This window comes from Vipera ursinii (assembly GCF_947247035.1).
Source record: "Vipera ursinii genome assembly, chromosome: 1".
Lineage (NCBI taxonomy): Eukaryota > Metazoa > Chordata > Lepidosauria > Squamata > Viperidae > Vipera > Vipera ursinii.
Genome location: NC_139512.1, coordinates 179,102,964 through 179,123,070, shown reverse-complemented (window position 1 = coordinate 179,123,070; position 20,107 = coordinate 179,102,964). Strand labels below are relative to the sequence as shown.

Below are 20,107 nucleotides of genomic sequence, written 5' to 3'. Positions count from 1 at the left end.
CAGGCCCTGCTGTCTGGAAGGAGTTTCCCCAACCCCTCTCCCAGGTAATCCTCGACTTATGACCATAATTGAGCCCAAAATTTCCATTGTAAAGCAACACATTTAAGTGGATTTTGCCCATTTTGCGACCCTTCTTGCCACACTTGTTAAGTGAATCATTGTAACTTTGCTTGTCAGAAGGTTGCAAAAGGTGGTCACATGACCCAAGACACCGCAACCGTCTTAAATGTGAGTCAGTTGTCAAGCATCCAAATTTTGATCATGTGATGATGGGGATGCTGCAACAGTCATAAATGTGGGGAAATGATCATAAGTCATAAGTCATTTTTTCAGTGCTGTTGTAAGTTTGAACAGTCACTAAACAAATGGTTGTAAATTGAGGAATACCTGTACGGTGCCCTCTTTCCTGAGTTAAAGAAGCCCTTAAAGCCTGGCTGTTAAGGTGTTTGTGGAGCCCCTGCCATATTTTCTGATTGTTGTGATTGCTTTTTAGTCTGCTGTATTTTGTAATTATGTTTTTAATTGTTTTAATTCTATAGCCCAGTAAGCTGCCCAGAGTCTTACAGAGGAGTGACCATAATCATTTTAAATCATCCTCAGTGACATGTTTAAGTGCAAAATTAGTTCAATTATTCTCTAAACCATGAAACTCCCGTAAAATTATTTTTAAAATGCTTTCCTCTTATATGCCCTATACCCTGAAGCCCTTTGTTTAATTCAGTGTGTAGCCAAGGTGCAAGGTATAGTGAGATTAATGACTGCAAATCTTTTAGTTCTTTTATTTTCTTAGTTTTTTCCTTGATTTTTTCTGTTTTTTTTTCCAAGTGTCAAAATCTAGAAGTAAGTTAAATGAGGTATATAGCACCCCTATATGAATACTCCATCAAAAACAAGAGCATGTGCCCGTTTCTCTCATTCTTTGGCTGTGAAGGAGAAGGCCTCAAAACTAAGCCTGCATAAAACAAGGCATCTACAGGATGTAGATAAAACAGACAAAGATAAAACAGTTTACCATCAGTTAGTACCATTATTTATTTTAATTAGTTTAAAGGTTTTAAGTGTATCATTGGTTTCTAATGATGTACAGTTAATCTTGCACAAAATATTTGAATAATTTAAATGTTTATTGTGTATTGAAATTCCTGATGAAACATTTCAGAGTGCTGACATTTTGAAAGTTTTCAAAAAACCCATAATTTTATCAGATCAATAATTATTTAATCTAATAACATTTTGGAGTATTTGCAGTGTTCACTAACTTTTCATTATATGCACACATACATGTATCTGTATGCTTCAGTTTTCTCACATTTAAAATTTTGTACCATTTGGAGGTCAGTGGGTATATTAGGATCTGGGACTATGCCTTTGAACAAAGGTAAAAATAAGAGACAATTGATGCTGTATTAGCTTTGTACAAGCTCATCCACGTAATTGTAGTCGTAAATGAAATCAGTGGTGTTCCAAAACTAAACCTTGTTTAGACCAGTAAAAGACTGATGAAATAGCAACAGCATCTCTTGTAATCAAATGCCCTTGTGAATGATCCTATAAGGGACCCTTCTTCTGTTCTTGAAAGACAAGCAATTTGAATGCATTTCTACCTATGTTTCTGTATCTTGCTGCTTATGGCGCTGCCTTGAACTTTTTGTTTGTCAAGGCAGAGCTCCTTTTGTGGATGGAAACTGCTGCCATAGGAAAATGCAAACCAATGATTCCCAGATGGTTAGATATTTTGAAGTGAATCTGCATAGGTTCTCTCCACAGTGTAGCATCTTGTAACCCTTAGACAGGCTAGCAAAGAGAATACTTTCTGTTAAAAATAATATTGTGGATGCATTTTCTGATGCAATTTTTAAAGGCTTATCTCTTCCCTGAAACAGATAAATCTTAGAACAGGATAACCCTCCTCAAAGCTGGAGTTTTCATTTGCACCAGCTTATTTGCTCAGCATTCTTCTTCTTTTTTGTCAGTCCTTGAGCAAACAGCTAAATACCTGGATAATGCATTTATCTGGCTTTGAATACACATATATTACATACCCCTTTCTTGCTAATCAGTGTGACACATTCTTTTGTTGGCCAAATGGTTCCAAAACAAACACAATCATTTCACTTAATTAGCAGGGGTTGGTGGGCTGTGCCTTGCAGGCTTCTTACATCCTGCCCAAGGAGAGACAAATCCAAGTTTTCTCTCATTAGACAATGTTCACAAATTCTTTTCTTTTCTTTTCTTTTTCTTATTTGAATTTTATAGTGCCAGGTCTTTCAATCATTAGTCTAAAAATAGAAGTAGTAGTAAATACAAGAAGTCATAATGAATGAGTTACACTATGGCCATATAATATATAGTTTGTTTCAAGCAAACAAAAAAGAGACTTAAAGAGGGACTTAAAGAGGGACTCAAAGTTGCTGAAAATACAATCCTCTACAGCAGGGGTGTCAAACTGCTGGCCTATAGGCCGGATGCGTCATGTGGAAGCCGCACCCACCCCATTGCCAGCAATGGCAAAACCGTCCTGATAGGTTGCGTGACATCACGTGACATTGTGAGTTTGACATGTCTGCTCTACAGTATTTTAGTTCATCTCTTAATCATAGGGATAGAATATTATGGTTTAATAGACCAGGACTTTTCAGCCAGTGGTACGGGTACCACCTGTGGTACATTGGCACCTGGCAGGTGGTACGTGACCATCCTAGAAAAGTGGTAGTGGGGGAGAGGAATGAGCTGAACCGGTGGTAGCACTGCACAAGCCTGAGCGAGAGATGGCTGGAGCTGCAGGGCTGTCAGGGCTGAGCGGAAGCACCTCAGCGCTGATCCTGGTGATTTTGCTGAGCCCAGAAGACACGCCGATCAGCTGGAATGTTGCAGCATCTCCAGGGTCTTGTGGTTTACATTCAGATGCTTGGCAACTGATTCATATTTATTACGGTCACAGTATCCCAGGGTCACGTGAAGTGACCAAAACCTGCTGCAACTACCCAGCAGACGGGGGGGGGGGGGAAATAAAAACCAAACACCCCCCACCCCACCCCCACTGCCAATTCTCAACAAAAATGCTCACAACAATGAAAACCTCAGACAGGAGGAACAGCACCGCCGGGCAGGCAGGCAGGTGTCCTGCTCGGCTGTGGCTTGGGGGGCACTTTTTTCAGTGCCATTGTAACTTCAAACAGTCACTAAGCGAACTGTTGTAAGTCGAGGACTACCTTTACTTCATCACTTTTTTCCCTTTTTTTTTTTTTTTGGTCATCAAGTTTTTGACACCTTGCTAGGCGACTGGTGGTACTCGGATGTTGCTATATCCTAAAAGTGGTACAATGGGTGAAAAGGTTGAAAAGCCCTGGAATAGACTATCATGTTTATGCTTAAAGTGTTAAAATTCTGCAGAATGACCAGGTTATGTTCTCTCATTGAGAGCAGCTTCACATGCTTATCTCATATAAAATTTATAGCTGGGACTTTTTAAAAAGGAGATGTTCTTCCTTGGAAATACCCCTGAAATAACCATTTAGAAATGGCAAATTTCCTATTAGGTTGCCTGACAGTCTTGGCACACTTTTTGTTGCTGGAGTCAAATGGGTTGCTTTTTTCTCTCAGTTACTGGGACCCATGAGATACCCAGTGGAATCCTGAAACAGACTTCTTGTTCAAATTGCAGCGCTTTTCCTCCTGTGTTGCACATGGTGAATGAATTGGGCAATGTGCTGTGTCACCGCTGGTTAACCATGATAGCTGATATGACAGAAGGGGTCTCCATGCTGACTCATGTGATTAAAATAAAACAATCTTTAATCAGTGAAAAGGTGAAATCTTTTAACATGGACCTATTAGCAAATGAAAGGAGTTTTAAGGAAGTCTCTGGAAATTTGGCTAAATTAAAATGCCTAAAATGAGCATTACAAAACCATGCCTCTTAATGTCAGATAGATAAGTAAGAGAACAAACAGAATCCTGAAAGGTGTGGGTCCTCATTTCCTACTCCAGAGCCAAGCAAAAATGCTTCCTGGTTAGACCCTTCTTTGTGAGGAGTTACTTATTTATTGTGTTTTTGAGTCCGTTTTTCACTCCTGACCTGGACTAGTCCCTGGAGTTTTTGGCACTTTCGGAAGTGGTTTTCCCTGCCCAGGTCTGACAGAAGATTCAGATTCAGATTCATTAAATTTATATGCCGCCCTTCTCCCCAAGGACTCAGGGCAGCTCACAACAATAAAAATTAAAAAAAACATAAAGTACAAAATTTAAAAAAGAATTAAACAATGAGTATAATAAATAAATGACAATTTAACCCAAGGTCACCCAGCTGGCTTCAGGTCTAAGGTGGAACTAGAACTCCTGGTCTCTGATTTCTAGCTTGATGCCTTCATTGCCATGCTCTGTGAGAATCTCAAAGGTGCTTTTTCTTGAGGAAGATGTTTCCTCACTGAAGCCCCTTAAGCAAAATATAATTGCAACCACTTATTTTTCCTATGGTGCATAAGTTCTCTCACTAATATTCACAGACTTACAACTACCATGTTTCCCCAAAAATAAGACCCGCCCTGAAAATAAGCCCTAGCCTGATTTTTTTGGGGTGGGCCTAATATAAGCCCTACCCCAAAATATGCCCGGGGGATGGGCGTGGCCAGCACAAGACGCAACAAGCACACAGAGGCCAAACTGAAACTGATTAGCTCAGTTTCAAAGCACCCCATTTGCAAGAGACGAAGCTTCCAGTCTTCCTCTGGGTGAAAAGTGTTTGGGCACCTAAGGGGCGCTTGGAAACGCAGCAAATTGCTCCATTTCCAAGTGCCCCATAGGTGCCCAAACAGTTTTCACCCGGACGGAGAAATGATGGAAACTGAAAACTTTGTCTGATTGCAAATGGGGCGTTTTGAAATGGAGCGATTAACTATATACATATATAAAATCTTTCTTCTGAAAAGCCAGCTCTTTTGGGCCGCATCAACAGAATTCCATTTTTCATACTCTTTATTTAAATTTCCTTTAATACCCATTTTAATCCCATTCCTCGAGATTAGAGCATAAAGAGGAAAAGGAAGCTTCAGTTTGCAATTAATCAGTTAGATCTTAACTGGTAAAGAGAGTGATAATCTACTGCATACTGGATCAAGTATCTGAAAGAGTTATTTATAAGTAGATGTGCAATAAGGTGGTTTATAAATATTTTGGGAATTTAGAAAATGGAAGCTAATGTGATCTTAAGAATTCCAGCCTGTTCTTCCAGTAATGTTTTTGATCATCCCATTCTTGCTTTTACTAAGAAATTAGTTGATTGTGGATGTTACAGAAAATATGGGTTGTTTGCTCCCCCACAAATTGTTTTACCAAAGTAGTAGTTCTTAAATTATTACCTAAAAATTCTCTTCTCCTGCCCTTATCCCTACGTTTAGTGCATCTGGATAGGAGTGGCAGATGTGTCACTCTTTCTTAATCCTCTGGGCGTTCATTTCAACAGAAATTCCTGATAAGCTTTTACATTTTCCAGCTGAATGAGAAAAGGAAAGGGAGAAGCCATGAATGAATACAAAATGACATTCTCATCAATCATTAGTCTCCAGCCATTGCAAGGAACTGCAAGTCACTAATGAAAGGGGAATTAACTTTATAGTTAGCACAGAGGAGATGATTTAAAATTTTACAATCATAAGTGTTTTCTTTGGCTATTGTTTAAACTCACACCTAGGTGGACAATATGTTTCTTGAATGCAGTAAAGAATGAGTAGCATGCTTTAATTAATCTTGTAAGGTCAACAAGAGATTTCAAGCAAATGTTGAGCATTTTTATTTTATTTATTTTATTAAATATATATGCCACCCATCTGGCTGTCATGCAACTCTGGGAGACTCACAATCTGATAAAATAGTATTATAAAAGATCAAATCAGTAAGACAATAAGACAATCCTGCATGTAGTTAAACTGCACATAAAACACTGACATGCAGAGTCACAGCCCAATTGTCTTACTGATTTATGTGTACACTAAATAAGCACACTGTAGAAAAAGAGCAGAGTATGGAGTTGTCTCAATCTCAGCTAACTTCTGATGTGTGGACTTCAAACCAGAATTCCCAGCAATGGGCATGCTGGCTGGGAAAAACTAGAAGTTGAAATCCCTGTATCTGCAAGTTACCACAATTAGAAAAAAAATGGCTATAGCAATCTGGGCATCCTTTGTACCCAACATTCTCTATGACTGGCTGTCAGAAGTAATGTACCTGATCCCAGGAAACTAAAGGTAGAAACTTGAGAATAAATATATAAATATCTCATTTTGTGCCTACAGGTGTGAAAGCTGTAGTGCTGTCTTCCATTCAGAATGCAAAGAGAAGGCCGTTCCGTGTCCCAGGTGTGTGAGGAGAGAGCTACAGATGAAGCAGAAATCTTTTTGGAGAAGACTGAATATGGATGAGAGCCTGGAAGAGGCCTGCAACATGTTTGAATTGTCCTGTCAGAATACATGATCTGAAGGGGGAAATGTGACAACCTACACCCTTTCCCAGAATGGAATGAATGCTTCTAAGGCACTGGTTCATTGCCAGGGAGAATACTTTAGTACAAAAAAATGTATATGTATCTTTTGTTCCTGAGTAGCTGGAGTTCAGAATGCTAAGAAAATCAAAGGCTAAACTCTAATTATGAACCAACTGGTCTTATACCAAAAGTAGTTTACTTGAAATATTTATTATTGTCTGCATTGATTGCATTCCCTTTGCATTGAAAGATCTCATTAGCTTGTATTTATTACTGGACTTCAAGTGATTTTTCTTTCTGGTAGAAATAGATGGCATTGCTATTTAAAGTTTACAAACTACTTAGGACAATGTGCCTGTGGACAGGTATTTGTAGAGCTTTTTGCAGCTTAGAAAGATGATTTAATAATCCGCTTATATGAATATTTTCCCTGCTCAAAATCAAGCCAGTTCCACTTTAGAAGCACAGCATGGTAATTGTCCTTACAACCTCTGTAAGCCCAGTGCTAAAACCTGCCTAGGTCTTATGTTAATATGCACAAATACTAGAGAAATTGCTTTCAGTGATGAAATATTCACAGTTGAATACTTGTTCACAACACAGTTGTTGACAAATTATTAATTCAGATCCTGATTTTCCTACATGTAACACCATAAAGCTTAAATATTTAATCACCTTTAATATTAAATAATGTACATTGCTTTGCTCATACCTTGTAGAAGAAATTTCCTGCATTTGGATGATGGAACTGGAATCTGACTCTTTGCTGTATTTAACATTCATATTCTAATAGTATATATGCCAAGGCTCTGAGTACTATAGCAGAATCAGTAAGAGCTTGAATACTTCATCCTGAAAGTGAGATTTCTTGCATACTTTTAAATTCTGCAGTAAAAAGCACCAGGACATATGCTTTAACCACTTAACATGCAATATTTGGAAGTAATGAAAATATTAGAAAAATAGGTTTAAATCAATCTCTCGACTTTCAGTATTCCTTTTTTTTTGATACAGCAAAGGGAATATTGGAAGTTTTTACTTCTGCTTTCAATTAATCATAGTTTAACATTATATTCCAATCCAGACAGCAACAGGGATAAGTGTTTACTATGATTAATTGAAGCAAGCCATCTTTAAACCTTGTTTTTAATGTTTTCTTTGCTATAGTGAAAGGATAGTACAAGCTTTATCTGTAATTATAAATCTGGCTTGGTACTGGTATATATCAAATCAGGAGTAGCCACTTAATTTGTGCAGGCAGCGGAACACGTTTATATTTCTTTCTCTACTTCTTCCCCTCAAACTGCCAAGTTACTGTCTCTAGAAATGGGCATGTGTTACGTTGATTTGTCATAGGCTGGCTGCGGCAATTGTACATTTGGAAGACAATCAGCAAAGAGCTGGCACTGACTAGAAGAACCACAGTTCATGTTATTTAAATTTATTTTATTTAATTGATAAAACCACCCATCTCACATTTGTGGATGTGCTGCTTGGTTCTTCTGGACCACTTGGCAGCCAGTTTTTACGTGCAAATAGGCCAACTGCAAATGATGCTCTTAAGGAATGGTCATCTGCTTTATTTTTTAAATTACTTTCATATCTGCATAGAGCCATGCATTTGTCAGTAAGCTGAAGTCCATATATTACACTGAGACTTGTTTTCATTGCTTCTTTTATTTAAACCTAAGTGATAGAAGAGAGAGCGAAAGAATGAGTGATTGTGTATTTGACTTTTCCATAATTTCCAGAATCCAGAGTGAAGAAGAAGCTGGTATAAATAACCTGCTTTATTTTGATGTTTGCTTTTGGGAGAGGGATATCTTGGAACTTCCTAATTATTTTAATTTTTAAGGCTTCCTAATTATTTTATTTTTTAAAATTATTTTAATTCTTTAAGGATTCACTGGGCAAGTGAATCAAGCGTGTGGAAAGTGTGTTTATACCAGCTTTTTTCCAATGTATTGTAATGTTTTATTATTTTTGTACATCTCCTTAAGTTGCCCCATCAATTTCTTCATTTTATCCAATGAGTTATTAAAAGTGAACTTAAAGGGTAACTTTAGTGTGCCACTGCATACAGCTCACATCTACCACTTCAGTTCTTTGTTTTGGGTTCACTGTGCTCTTAATGTTGGTTCCCAGTTTGCCTTCTTTGGAACAATTGATTGCTACCACAATAGATGAACATTGTCTCAAATCTATATTTCTGTATTCTACTAATCAGAGACCTCCTCGGTTTCCTGCTTTGAAATTGCCTTAATTTACTCTTCTCTGCAATGGGCTTCTGTGATAATATAAAATGTTTTTCAGCCTGTGGAGTTCTCGTGGTGATGCTAAGAGTCCTTAGGATATTTTTGAGGACAAAGGTGGTCAACAAGTCCTGTTTATATGGCTGCATGTATTTTGACTTCCAGGTCAACCTATAGTTAACTCCCAGAAGCCTGAATAAGGCAGCAACAACAGCAACCACAACTGCCCCTCAATGCAAAATATGTCTGTATTAAAGAGAATGTAGGGTTGTTGTACACAATATATTTCTGTTAATGCATCTGCATGGAATCTGATAAGCATGTTCCCCCAAATCCTTCAGACTGCAGAGTCCTGCCACAATTCTGCAAGAGTTCAGTGCCACATTTTTAATTCCAGTGGGACTTGTGCTAAGTATAATGCAGCCTATCCTTTTGCCTTTGGAACTAGGGGTATGTCCCGGCAAGGACATTCGGTACCGTTTGTTGATTTCCACAGAAGGCCCACCAGTGCTGCTTCTCTGTGTCACCCACTGCCATCTCTGCCTCCCTTCCTACTATAGAAAGTCCATTGAGGAGAGAAAGATCGAATGACTGCAAGGATAACAAGCTGCACATGAAGCAATATTTTGGATATCCAGAATGGAGGCGTTTTTTAAATTTGATTAGTGGTAAGAATAATTTGCTCACTCTTTGATTAGAACAAAATTTTGGCAGACTATGACAAAAAACTTTTGCCACTGCTGGAAAAGGTGGAAATGGCTTTTGTTAGTTAATAAATGAGGAAGAGCTGAGGAAAACTACTCCACCCCCCCTTTTACCAGTAACCAGTTTCTATTGCACGGCCAGCCCTGTGCAGATCTCTTCCTTTGGGCTCTTCCTTTGCAGATATTTACACTTTATGTAGATAGCATTTGTTTAAAAATTACAAATGGTAGAAAAATAAAACAAGGAACTAAATAAGCACATCATTATCTCATGGCTAAATAGCAAACTTCCCATTTGGGAAAGTTTTTCTCTTGTTTAATCAACACATTAAAATACAATATTACACTTCCTGCCATAGATAGTTTAACTAAGGTTACTGCTATTTGACTATATAGACTGAAGTAAACGGTTTTTTCTTTGGCTAGAAATGAATAATAATTTACGTACAAAATTAAAATTGCACGTTGGTAAATAGAACCTTTCACAGGATCTGGCAATATTGATTTAGAACAAGTGTGTGTTTAAAACTGGGAGCATGCTGCTCTAATAGGAAGCTGCTTTCTACATGGGAAGAAAAAACTGTCAACAAGTATGAGAAATGAGGACATCCTAATGAGTGCATTTTGACAGTATGACTTGGCCTCAAAGCTGCCTGCCTTTTGATTGCTGATTGTTTTTGGATGCAATGCTGTGTTCTTCCTGACACCAAGTCACATAGAGGGGTCTCTAGAATTACTGGGAAGGCTGCATTTCTAAGGAAATATTTTAGAGGATTAGAATAGTGGTAAGAGGTGGTTTCATTCTATTAGTTCCTTATGCTGTTAAATTCCTGCCTCTTCTGGGGTCTGGAAAGGCTAGGTACTTTATAGAAAACCTGTAAATTCAGGTTTTGTGTAACTTCACAGGGAAAAAAAACCCTATTTTTTTAGTTGTTATTAACATCTGAACTTACTTGCTAAAGTTTTGTCTTCTTTTTAGGTTGCTACATTGATGTGGTTGTTATTTGTGGCATTATTCATGTAATAACAAGAGATCTTCTACTGCTTTTTGGATTCTTTCCTGCATAGACATGCCTGTGGAATTCCAACTATCCAGAGGAGGTTTCCAAAACAGGATGCCTAAAGTATGGATCTAATCTAACAGATCCCAAAACATGGATTTATGGCAAGTTGAAAACATTTTTGGTGCTAGTACATGGGAAGTAGTATAGCTTTATTAGAACTGGGATGCAACACTAATCTATGCCATTCACTGGATGATTTCAGCATATGGAATATATGAAGTACTTTATCTTGTATGTAAGCATCACTTAATGTCTTAATATTTATTTATTAATTTTAGCTCAGAGAAATAATTATCATTTGGGAATCCATATCTAAAAGGACCGTGTTTTTCTTTTGACACTTTATTAAGAATTAAGCAAGGAAGTCTTAGCTCTTCATATCTAGAAATCATTAACTAAATTTCAGTAATTGTGTTTGGAAATTAAGAGTTGCAATCTCATGCACACTTAGAGGGATTTGCTTGTGATTAAACCTGGATAGTAGCATAGAGTTGCTCTTGAATCTTGTTAAATTGAAGCTTGCAAAAATTATTGTGTTGTGCATGTATGAATAATAATATTTATTATTATACCAGGCTTCCAGTATTATTTGTGTTTGTATCAGTCTCATTTATACAGAAATTAAAATAGACAAAGTTCCTTGAAGTTAATATATTCTCAGACTAGAATGTTTTTGGAAAGGTTTGCAGGGCCACTGCACAAAGAAGTTATGATCAGATTCTTAAGATGCAAAGGGAACAAAAGATCCTGTCTTGTGGCAATTCAAACCTTGCAGCTCTGAAATGCCTCCCTAACTACCAAGGATTTCAAGTGGAACATATTTTTTCAGTGCTCTTTGGCAAGACTGAAAATGTTTCCCTCACAAAGTCTGTTCTTTGGTGTCTGTTGTGGCCTTTTCATGCATGATAGGTCAACATGAGAGGAGGCTGATATTTTAAATGTACAACTTCCTTTGTACAAGATCCAGTTCTCAATCACTAAGCCTGTGGTGTGGCCCCCAACCTTTTGGGCACCAGGGACCAGTTCCATGGAGAGAGGTTTTTCCACAGACCGGAGGGGGCGTGGTTTTGTGTACTGCTTGCATCTCGTGGATGGAGCTTCGCTTGTTTGCGTGGTCCGATTTCTGGCATGCCACGGCCTGGTGCCGGTCCACAGAATGGGGGTTGGGGACCCTTGGCTTAAAGGATCTTGGATAAGAAGAATGGTGCACATTGTGGCAAGCCAGATCGACCAATTTATACTGGCAGCTTTCCCTAGCAAAATATTCTGTGTGTTTCCATTTTCATAACAGAAATATAAACTATTTAATGACCATGTAGTATAGCAATAGAAGCATCAGGCTGAGTCATGTGCTGATTGGGATGGGGGTGGGGGACATATAGTATTCCATTGGCAGCCTGAAGAGAAGTTTGCCAGTTACAGATACAGTGCAGATGTACTTTGGATGAATAAATAATGAAAAATGCTTGGATAAATTTAAGGGATCTGTAAGCATATTAGGTTGTCAAACCAGGTTCCATTTTCGTTTATGTCTTTTGAAACAAATGGGAGAACTTGAATTTAAGCAATGGCCATTGTATTTTACCTTATAAATTCACTGTTGTGGAAATTCTATACACTTGTGTAATGGGACACATCGCTGTTAGCTGTAGAGTGCTTTGGTATAAATTGGTACATAGGATCAACAGATAGATCCTTGTGAACTGAATTTTTCCCCAAAATAATAAATTTGTGGGTTAAGAATATGTGACTGTATGAAAGAATACATGTGTTGAATTGTTACGATGCTAAATTCGTAGGCTAATTTTTAAAGATGTGGGTTTTTTCAAATATATTTCACTTATGAAAGAATAGGTCCATATTTTTAAGGAAATTTTAACTTTGTGTATTATTTCTGGAACCTGTTGTGCAATTATTGAAGATGGTTATTATTTTATATAATTATTGGATAAAGATGTGACCTAAATGATTCATTAGCTAAACACTGGTAAATGGTATTCATGTTGTATTATAATCAACAGTAAATGGTCTTTTTTCTAAAAAAAAGTTTTATTTTAATGAAGAATATTCCTTCATAGTTGGTATATGTAGAAATAACTGTAAGATAGTTATAATATAAATATAAGTAGTGTATTTCATAATTTACTCTAGTGTTCCCCCATGCCATTACAAGCTTACAGTACTTATAACCTGAGAAGCTCTGATTTTAAGTATAGGAAATTGCTTGAGGTACATAGCCAAAAGAGCTAGTTTGACGTAATACAGGTAATCCTCAATTTATGACCACCATTGACCCCAGAATTTATGTTGTTAAGTGGGTTTTGCCTCATTTTAAGATTTTTGTTGCCACAGATGTTAAGTGAATCACTGCAGTTGTTAAATAAGTAACACAGTTGTTAAGTGAATCTGGCTTCTGCATTGACTTTGCTTGTCAGAAGTCACAAAAGGATCACATGGCACCAGGACGCTGCAACCGTCGTAAATATGAACCAGTTGTCAAGCATCCAAATGTAAATCACGTGACCCTGGGGATTCTGCAATAGTCATAAAACACTTTTTTTTCAAAGCTGTTGTCACTAAATGAACTGTTGTAAGTGGAGGACTACCTATAATGAAGGCATCAGGTTAGTAACTGGGAGCTACGAGCTCTGGTTCCATCTTAGCCCTGAAGCCAGCTGGTCACCCTGGGACAGTCACAAGCTCTCAGCCCTTGGAAGGAGGTAAAAGCAAATCATTTCTGAAAAACCTTGCCAAGTAAACCAGTGTTGCCAGAAGTCAACACTGACTCAAAGGAAGAAAAAGAAACCTACAGCAGGGGGTCTTCAACCTTGGCAACTTTAAGACTTGTGGACTTCAAGTCCCAGAATTCCTCAACCAGCTTTGCTGGCTGAGGAATTCTGGGACTTGAAGTCCACAAGTCTTAAAGTTGTCAAGGTTGGAGGTCCCTGACGTACAGCATATTCAAAGGTTCTCACTCTTGAAAAGTATACCATGCTGATCAGATTTGGAAACCTACATCCAAAGTAGTTCTAACATCATTCCACACAGTCAGAAGCTTTCTCTAGGTCTTACACTATAGAATAATAATTTAGTTCCCTTTTCAAAAAGGATGTTATCACTATCATAAAAGGAATTTTATATTCTACTAGACTCAAGAGAACATAAGAGTTCAGTCATTCTGATATCTGCTTCATAATGGTTCTGCATGCTTAAGCCATCCTGTTCCAAAATCTTGGTGCAAAATGAATCCATACTGGAACTTACATTTTTTGTTTTTAAAAAATTCAGGGATATGTTCAGAGTACAAGAAAAAGAACTGAGCATCTGTGAATTGTTCTGATCATGGGGAAATTATATTGTCGTATTCATTTTATTCTTTAAGTGAATCTTCCTGTCTAGATCTTCATTAAACCCTTAGTGATTTTTACTTGTATATTTTAAAAAAATTGACTTTTAGTCCCAATTAGGAGGAACCTGGCTCCAAAACAGTAACTGTGAGAGGGACCTTGGAGTCCTAGTGGACAATCACTTGACTACGAGCTAGCAATGTGCAGCAGCAGCCAAAAAAGCTAATACAATTCTTGGTTGTATAAACAGAGACATAGAATCAAGATCACGCAAAGTATTAATACCACTTTACAAATCCTTAGTAAGACCACAGGTGGAATACTGCATCCAGTTTTGGTCACATTATAAAAAAAGATGTTGAGACTTTGGAAAAAATGCAAAGAAGAGCAACTAAGATGACTAAAGGCCTGGAGACAAAAACATATGAAGAATGTTGCAGGAATTGGGAATGGCCAGTCTAGAGAAAAGAAGGACTAGGGGAGACACCATAGCAGTATTCCAGTATTTGAGGGGCTGCCATGAAAAAAGAGGAAGTCAACTTATTTTCCAAAGCACCAGAGGGCAAGACAAGAAACAATGGATGGAAACTAATCAAGGAGAGCAGCAACCTAGAATTAAGGAGAAACTTCCTAACAGTGAGAAGAACAATAAATTAGTGGAACAGCTTGCCTTCAGAAATTGTAGGTGCTTCATCACTGGAGCTTTTTAAGTAAATACTGGACAGTCACCTGTCTGAAATGGTATAGGATCTCTCTCCTGCTTGAGCAGGAGGTTGGACTTAGAAAACCTTCAAGGTCCCTTCTAGCTCTGTACTGATTATTTATATGAGAGAATTATAAATAATCAGGGCTTATTTTCTAGCTGTTGAATTGTGCCTAGCTATCAACCCCTTGAGATAAGTCAGATTAGGAAACCAAAGTTATGAATGCTAATACTACTTTTGTTATAGGGTTACAGTATCAGAAACCTACAAATCTGAATGTCTCTCTTCTCCCTCCCTTTTATTTTTAAGAAAAAAATAGGCAGGGTCAAGTCTGAGTCTTTTATCTCAAATTACAAGTTGGAGGTCAATCGATGGATCCATGTTTCTTTTCGGTGGCTATGTCTTCTGCGGAAGGTCTAGAGATGTGGTTTTTTGAAAACCCAGAAATTCTAGCATTAGTGATGGAAATCAATTGCCTGATTGAGTAAGTGGAAATCAATTCCACACGTTGAGTAGGGATGTGCCAGCTACTGGGAGTTAATATAAGCATTATATTTGAGGGTTACCATCCAGGGGCTGGTGAAGGGGGAGGGATGTTTATGCAACTTGCTCATATGTTGTCCTCCCTGGTAATTGGTACAATCCAAAATTCTTACTATCTAATGAGTGCTGATTGACCTGAAAGGAAATCCTGGTTTTGTCTTTTTTCTAATAAAAATCCTATTACAACTGGCATTACAGTAATAGAATCAATTCTGTAGAGATTATTGCAACAGCTGAAGTTTTTCAAAAACCTAAAGGATTTTCCAAGTGCCCTGTTTCTAACTGATTAGTTAGAAACAAGCTATAACTAAATCCCAACATGGGTTTGTTAAAAAAAGATCATGCCAAACCAATCTTATTTCATTCTTTGACAAAGTGATTAAATTAGTAGACCAGTGAAATGCTGTGGACATATTTAGACTCCAGCAAGGCATTGGACAAAGTAGACCATACCCTACATCTTGGTAAGCTAGAAAATTGTGGATTAGACAACATCACCATCAGATGGATTTGTAACTGGCTGATAAATTGTACTCAATGAGTCATCCTTAATCGTACTAATCTACATGGAAAGAAGTAAGCACGGGGGTACCACAAGGTTCCGTCTTAGACCCAATACTCTTCAATATCTTAATGATTTTGATGAGGGAATAGAAGGGGAACTCATCAAATTTGCAGATGACACTAAGCTGGCAGGAATAGTCAATATCCCAGAAAATAAGCTCAGGATCCAAAAAGATCTTGATAGACTTGAACAATGGGCCCTATGCAACAACATGAAATTGAATGTGGAGAAAAGCAAGGTTTTACACTTAGGCAGGAAAAAAACAAAGGTACTAGTACAGGTTATGTGAAACCTGGCTCAAAAACAGTAATTGTGAGGGGGACCTTGGAGTCCTAGTGGACGATCACTTAAATATGAGCCAGCAGTGTGTGGCGGCAGCCAAAAAAGCTAATACAATCCTTGGTTATATAATCGGAGGCATAGAATCAAAATCACATGAAGTATTAGTACTGCTTTATAAAACCTTAATAAGGCCACACCTGGAATTCTGCATCCAGTTTTGGTCATCACATTACAAAAAAGATATAGAGACTGAAAAACAAAGTGCAAAGAAGAGCAACTAAAATGATTAAAGGCCTGGAGACTAAAACGTATGAAGAACAGTTACAGGATTTGGGTTTGGCTAGGATTAGAGGGGACATGACAGCATTTGAGATATTGGGATATTCCAGTATTTGAGAGGTTGCCACAAAGAGGAGGGGGTCAACTTATCTTCCAAAGCACCAGAAGGCAAGACAAGAAACAATGGGTGGAAATTGAGAGTGGAACAGCTTGCTGTCAGAAGTTAGGTGCTTCATCACTGTAGAGTTTTAAGTAAAGACTGGACAGTCACCTGTCTGAAATGTTATAGGGTCTTCTGCTTGAGCAGGGGGTTGAACTAGAAGACCTCCAAGGTCCCTTCCAGCTCTGATTGATTGATTGATTGATTGATTGATTGATTGATTGATTGATTTAAAAAATGCAACTCTCCTCACACTGCCATTGTCTACTGCCTTTTTTCCAAATGTATAATTCTGTAATTGTGTACCCCACACTCTGACCTTCCCAATGTTGTTGGACTGCAATTCCCACCATTCCTTACTGGTGACTACTGTATACTGGTTCTCATTGCTGGGAACTGTAACACAGCAACATGTGAAGCATTCATATATTCTCCACCCCAACACCTTATCAGTCTCTAGCCAAAGGGTGGTGGGTTTTTGTTTTTGTTTTGAATGGCTCCGCTAAACTAGAGAAATTCCATTATTTTAACTAAGCAACTGAAGAGGATGCATGACACTGTAACAATTAATATAAAAAACCCTATGCTCCAAGATCACTGCAGATGGGGACTGTAGCCAAGAAATTAAAAGATGCTTGCTCCTGGGGAGGAAAGCCATGGCAAATCTAGACAGCACACTAAAAAGAGACATCACCCTGTCAACAAAAGTGCGTATAGTCAAGGCTATGGTCTTCCCAGTTGCAATGTATGGCAGTGAAAGTTGGACCATAAGAAAGGCTGAGCACCAAAGAATTGAGGCCTTTGAACTATGGTGCTGGAGAAGACTCCTGGACTGCAAGGCAATCAAACCGGTCAGTCCTAGAGGAGATCAACCCTGACTGCTCTTTAGAAGGCCAGATCCTGAAGTTGAAACTCAAATACTTTGGCCACCTAATGAGAAGGAAGGACTCACTGGAGAAGAGCCTAATGCTGGGAAAGGTTGAGGGCAATAGAAGAAGGGGACGACAGAGAATGAGGTGGCTGGATGGAGTCACTGAAGCAGTAGGCGTGAGCTAAATGGACTCCAGAAGATGGTAGAGGACAGGAAGGCCTGGAGGAACATTGTCCATGGGGTCGCGATGGGTCGGACACGACTTCGCAGCTAACAACAACATGTAACCTTTAACTGAAATGTTCTGCAGGACTCCATTTAGTTCTACCCATTACTTTTCCCAGAAATGCTTCAATAGATAATTTTTGTTATAAATTATGTTGCTGAAAAGTCCACCTGCAAACTTACTTCCTTGGTGACTGCCTGATAACCATCCGAAAGATAATGAAGCAGGATCTTCCCCACCTAAAGACCATACATAGCAAGGCTGAGCTGTGTGAAACCCAAGGTAACATGGTATGAATCAGATTCAGCTTAAGCTTAGATTCTGAGGCAGAGCAAGGTAATTCTGAATCAATTTCCATGCCCCAGGCTGGAACAGACTGGTTTGAACCTGCTTCTTCAGAGCTAGCCTGATATACCAAGTTGTAGTGGAAAACAATGCAAGGGCCACCACATAACAAGAAGAGGAAGGTTTTCATTCCTTCCTGTATGTGAATCACAGTGGAGGGAAGGGGAAAGTATCCTAGCAATCAGGCCATCTCCTTTGTCCACAAAGGTGGGGTTGTCCTTATCTGGAAACCAGTGGAGAAAGCAAGTCCCTCGCTCCTCTTGGATCCAAAGCAGTCTCTGTTGTTGCTTTTTGCCTCTTAGTCAAACTTTTTAGTTTAGAGGGGGATGGAAGTGGCGGCGTAGTACTGAAGCAAATTAGTGTTAACTTTCTCTGTGCAAGCTCACACAACCATCCATGCAAGACTGTTTTTACCATGAGTGGATTAACTGTTACATCCAGAGAAGATATGTTTATCCAGGGCTTGGGGAAAAAACTTTGCCGGTCCTTTCCTTATTTTCCTTATTGAAAGGAAAATGAAGTCTTGAAAGTTAAAATGAAGTCTCGTTTTAACAAACTGCCTAGCTGGATCAGGCTTTTCTTTGGAGAGGACTGCTATTTTTGCCCCCAAACAGGATGAGGTAGTAAATAATGCACAATATTAAAAGCTAGCCCAAGATGTCTCATACTGAGCCACTGAGGAAAAGTTGATTTTATCCTGAAGAAATGCAGTGATTTTCACTTCTTTTGTTTGGGAATATTTGCTAGCTAGCTTGCAAAATGGAAAGACAGCAACAAATACTCAGAATCAAATTTTCATCAAATTTTGATCAAACTCAAGATCAAATTGTGCAAATTTTAGAAAGCAGATAAACTACTTTAGCATTAGTGCTGAAGAAGGCAATCCAATATTTGCTTATTCTTTGTAAACCTAAGTGTTAGTTATTGAATATTTCTATTCTAAAACACTTTTGATTCTTTTTTGAAAGAGTGAGAGGATTCTGAAGTCACACTACTGTCTTTTACTTTCCATACTCATGAGGAAATGAGATTTGATCATAGGAAGCATGTTAATGTTTGACTGAAACATAATGAGCCATGCATGATAGCCACGTGCTTAGCTGTGTTATCCAGGCACACCTTTTCTGTTGCAACCTTTTACATACTCTCCTCCTATTATTGAATAATAGGGATTATGCTTGCAGCAAGTATTATTGGCTGCAATTAGTGCTACTTTATATAATATGTAATAGAATTCAGGGGATTACTGCAAACTCTGCTGATAATCAATAGAGACGGCTTTTAACAAGACTAGCATATCAAAGACCATGAATTATGGCAGCTAAATATCTGGGAAACTACATTGCCTTGGCTTCTCCAGTACTACAAAAAGACAACAAAAGAAAATCCTTGCATTCATGCTTTGCAAGGGTTGGAACAAGATTGGTGGCCCCTATTTCAAGCCAGCAAAGCAACTTGTTCTGTTTGAGGCTGGGGGTTGAAGGGAGGGAGGGAGGGAGGGAGGGGGGAAAAGAGAGAGGCCAACTTGACTCCTGGCTGCACCAATGCAGTTTTCTTGGCAATGTCAGAGGAATGATTTGTCATTGCCTTTTTTCAGATGTTGTTTTGACCTCTCAATCTAGCCCTGGAATTTTATGGATTCTGTGCAAATACTAATCAGGGCTGACCCATTTAACTTCCTAGAAAAACTGAGCTCTCTTTAAAACAGGTAGTGAACTTATCCTAGTATCTGTGTTATGTTGTAGGAATACCATGATTTTCAGAAGTCATATTCTGGCGCATCTGTACTTAAAAAGCAATTTACAGACATTATTCCTAAGGCTGCCTCTCAAATACTTCCTTTATTTGCTGAGTCTTGCTGCATTGTTTGACTTGCACACCCAAAATGTGATTCTAAAAAAAATCTTCAGTGTGCTTTAATTAACAGAATGCAGAAGCATTTGCATAAACCTAACTATTAAAAATGTGTAGCAGAGATTATGAGGACTCTTCAAGATCTTTTGCACAAGTACATGTAATATTTCTCTAAAAGGCTCTATCTAACTCACTTGGTGATCAGCAGCTCGTCTCCATCATTTATTACAGAAAGATTATTGGGAGGGGAGGTGTTGTTTCTGGTTTGATGCTATCTCCTTTCAATACATCACCAGCCAGCAAGGAGAACATGCACTAATTCAGGAACTGCAGCAGTTTATTTATTTATTTGTGGAATTTATATACAGCCCAACTCCAAATGATTCTGGGCAGTTTATAAAATGTTTAAAACAAACAATGAAAGGATGGTAGA

General features: G+C 38.3%; 1 protein-coding gene across 2 annotated transcripts in view; it reads left to right on the top strand.

Moving 5' to 3' along the window:
- PLEKHM3 (pleckstrin homology domain containing M3) overlaps nucleotides 1-15,282 on the top strand; it is a 76,621-nt gene extending 61,339 nt beyond the window's left edge. The window contains exons 10-11 of one of the 2 annotated variants that reach the window (XM_083354562.1): nucleotides 6,291-9,398; nucleotides 10,414-15,282. In XM_083354562.1, the coding sequence (XP_083210688.1) occupies nucleotides 6,291-6,468 (178 nt within the window). In that variant the 3' untranslated portion in view covers nucleotides 6,469-9,398; nucleotides 10,414-15,282. Of the gene's footprint in view, nucleotides 1-6,290; nucleotides 9,399-10,413 lie in introns of those variants that run through there. The other variant, XM_083354563.1, reaches the window with a different exon arrangement.
- The last annotated feature ends 4,825 nt before the right edge of the window (nucleotides 15,283-20,107 follow it).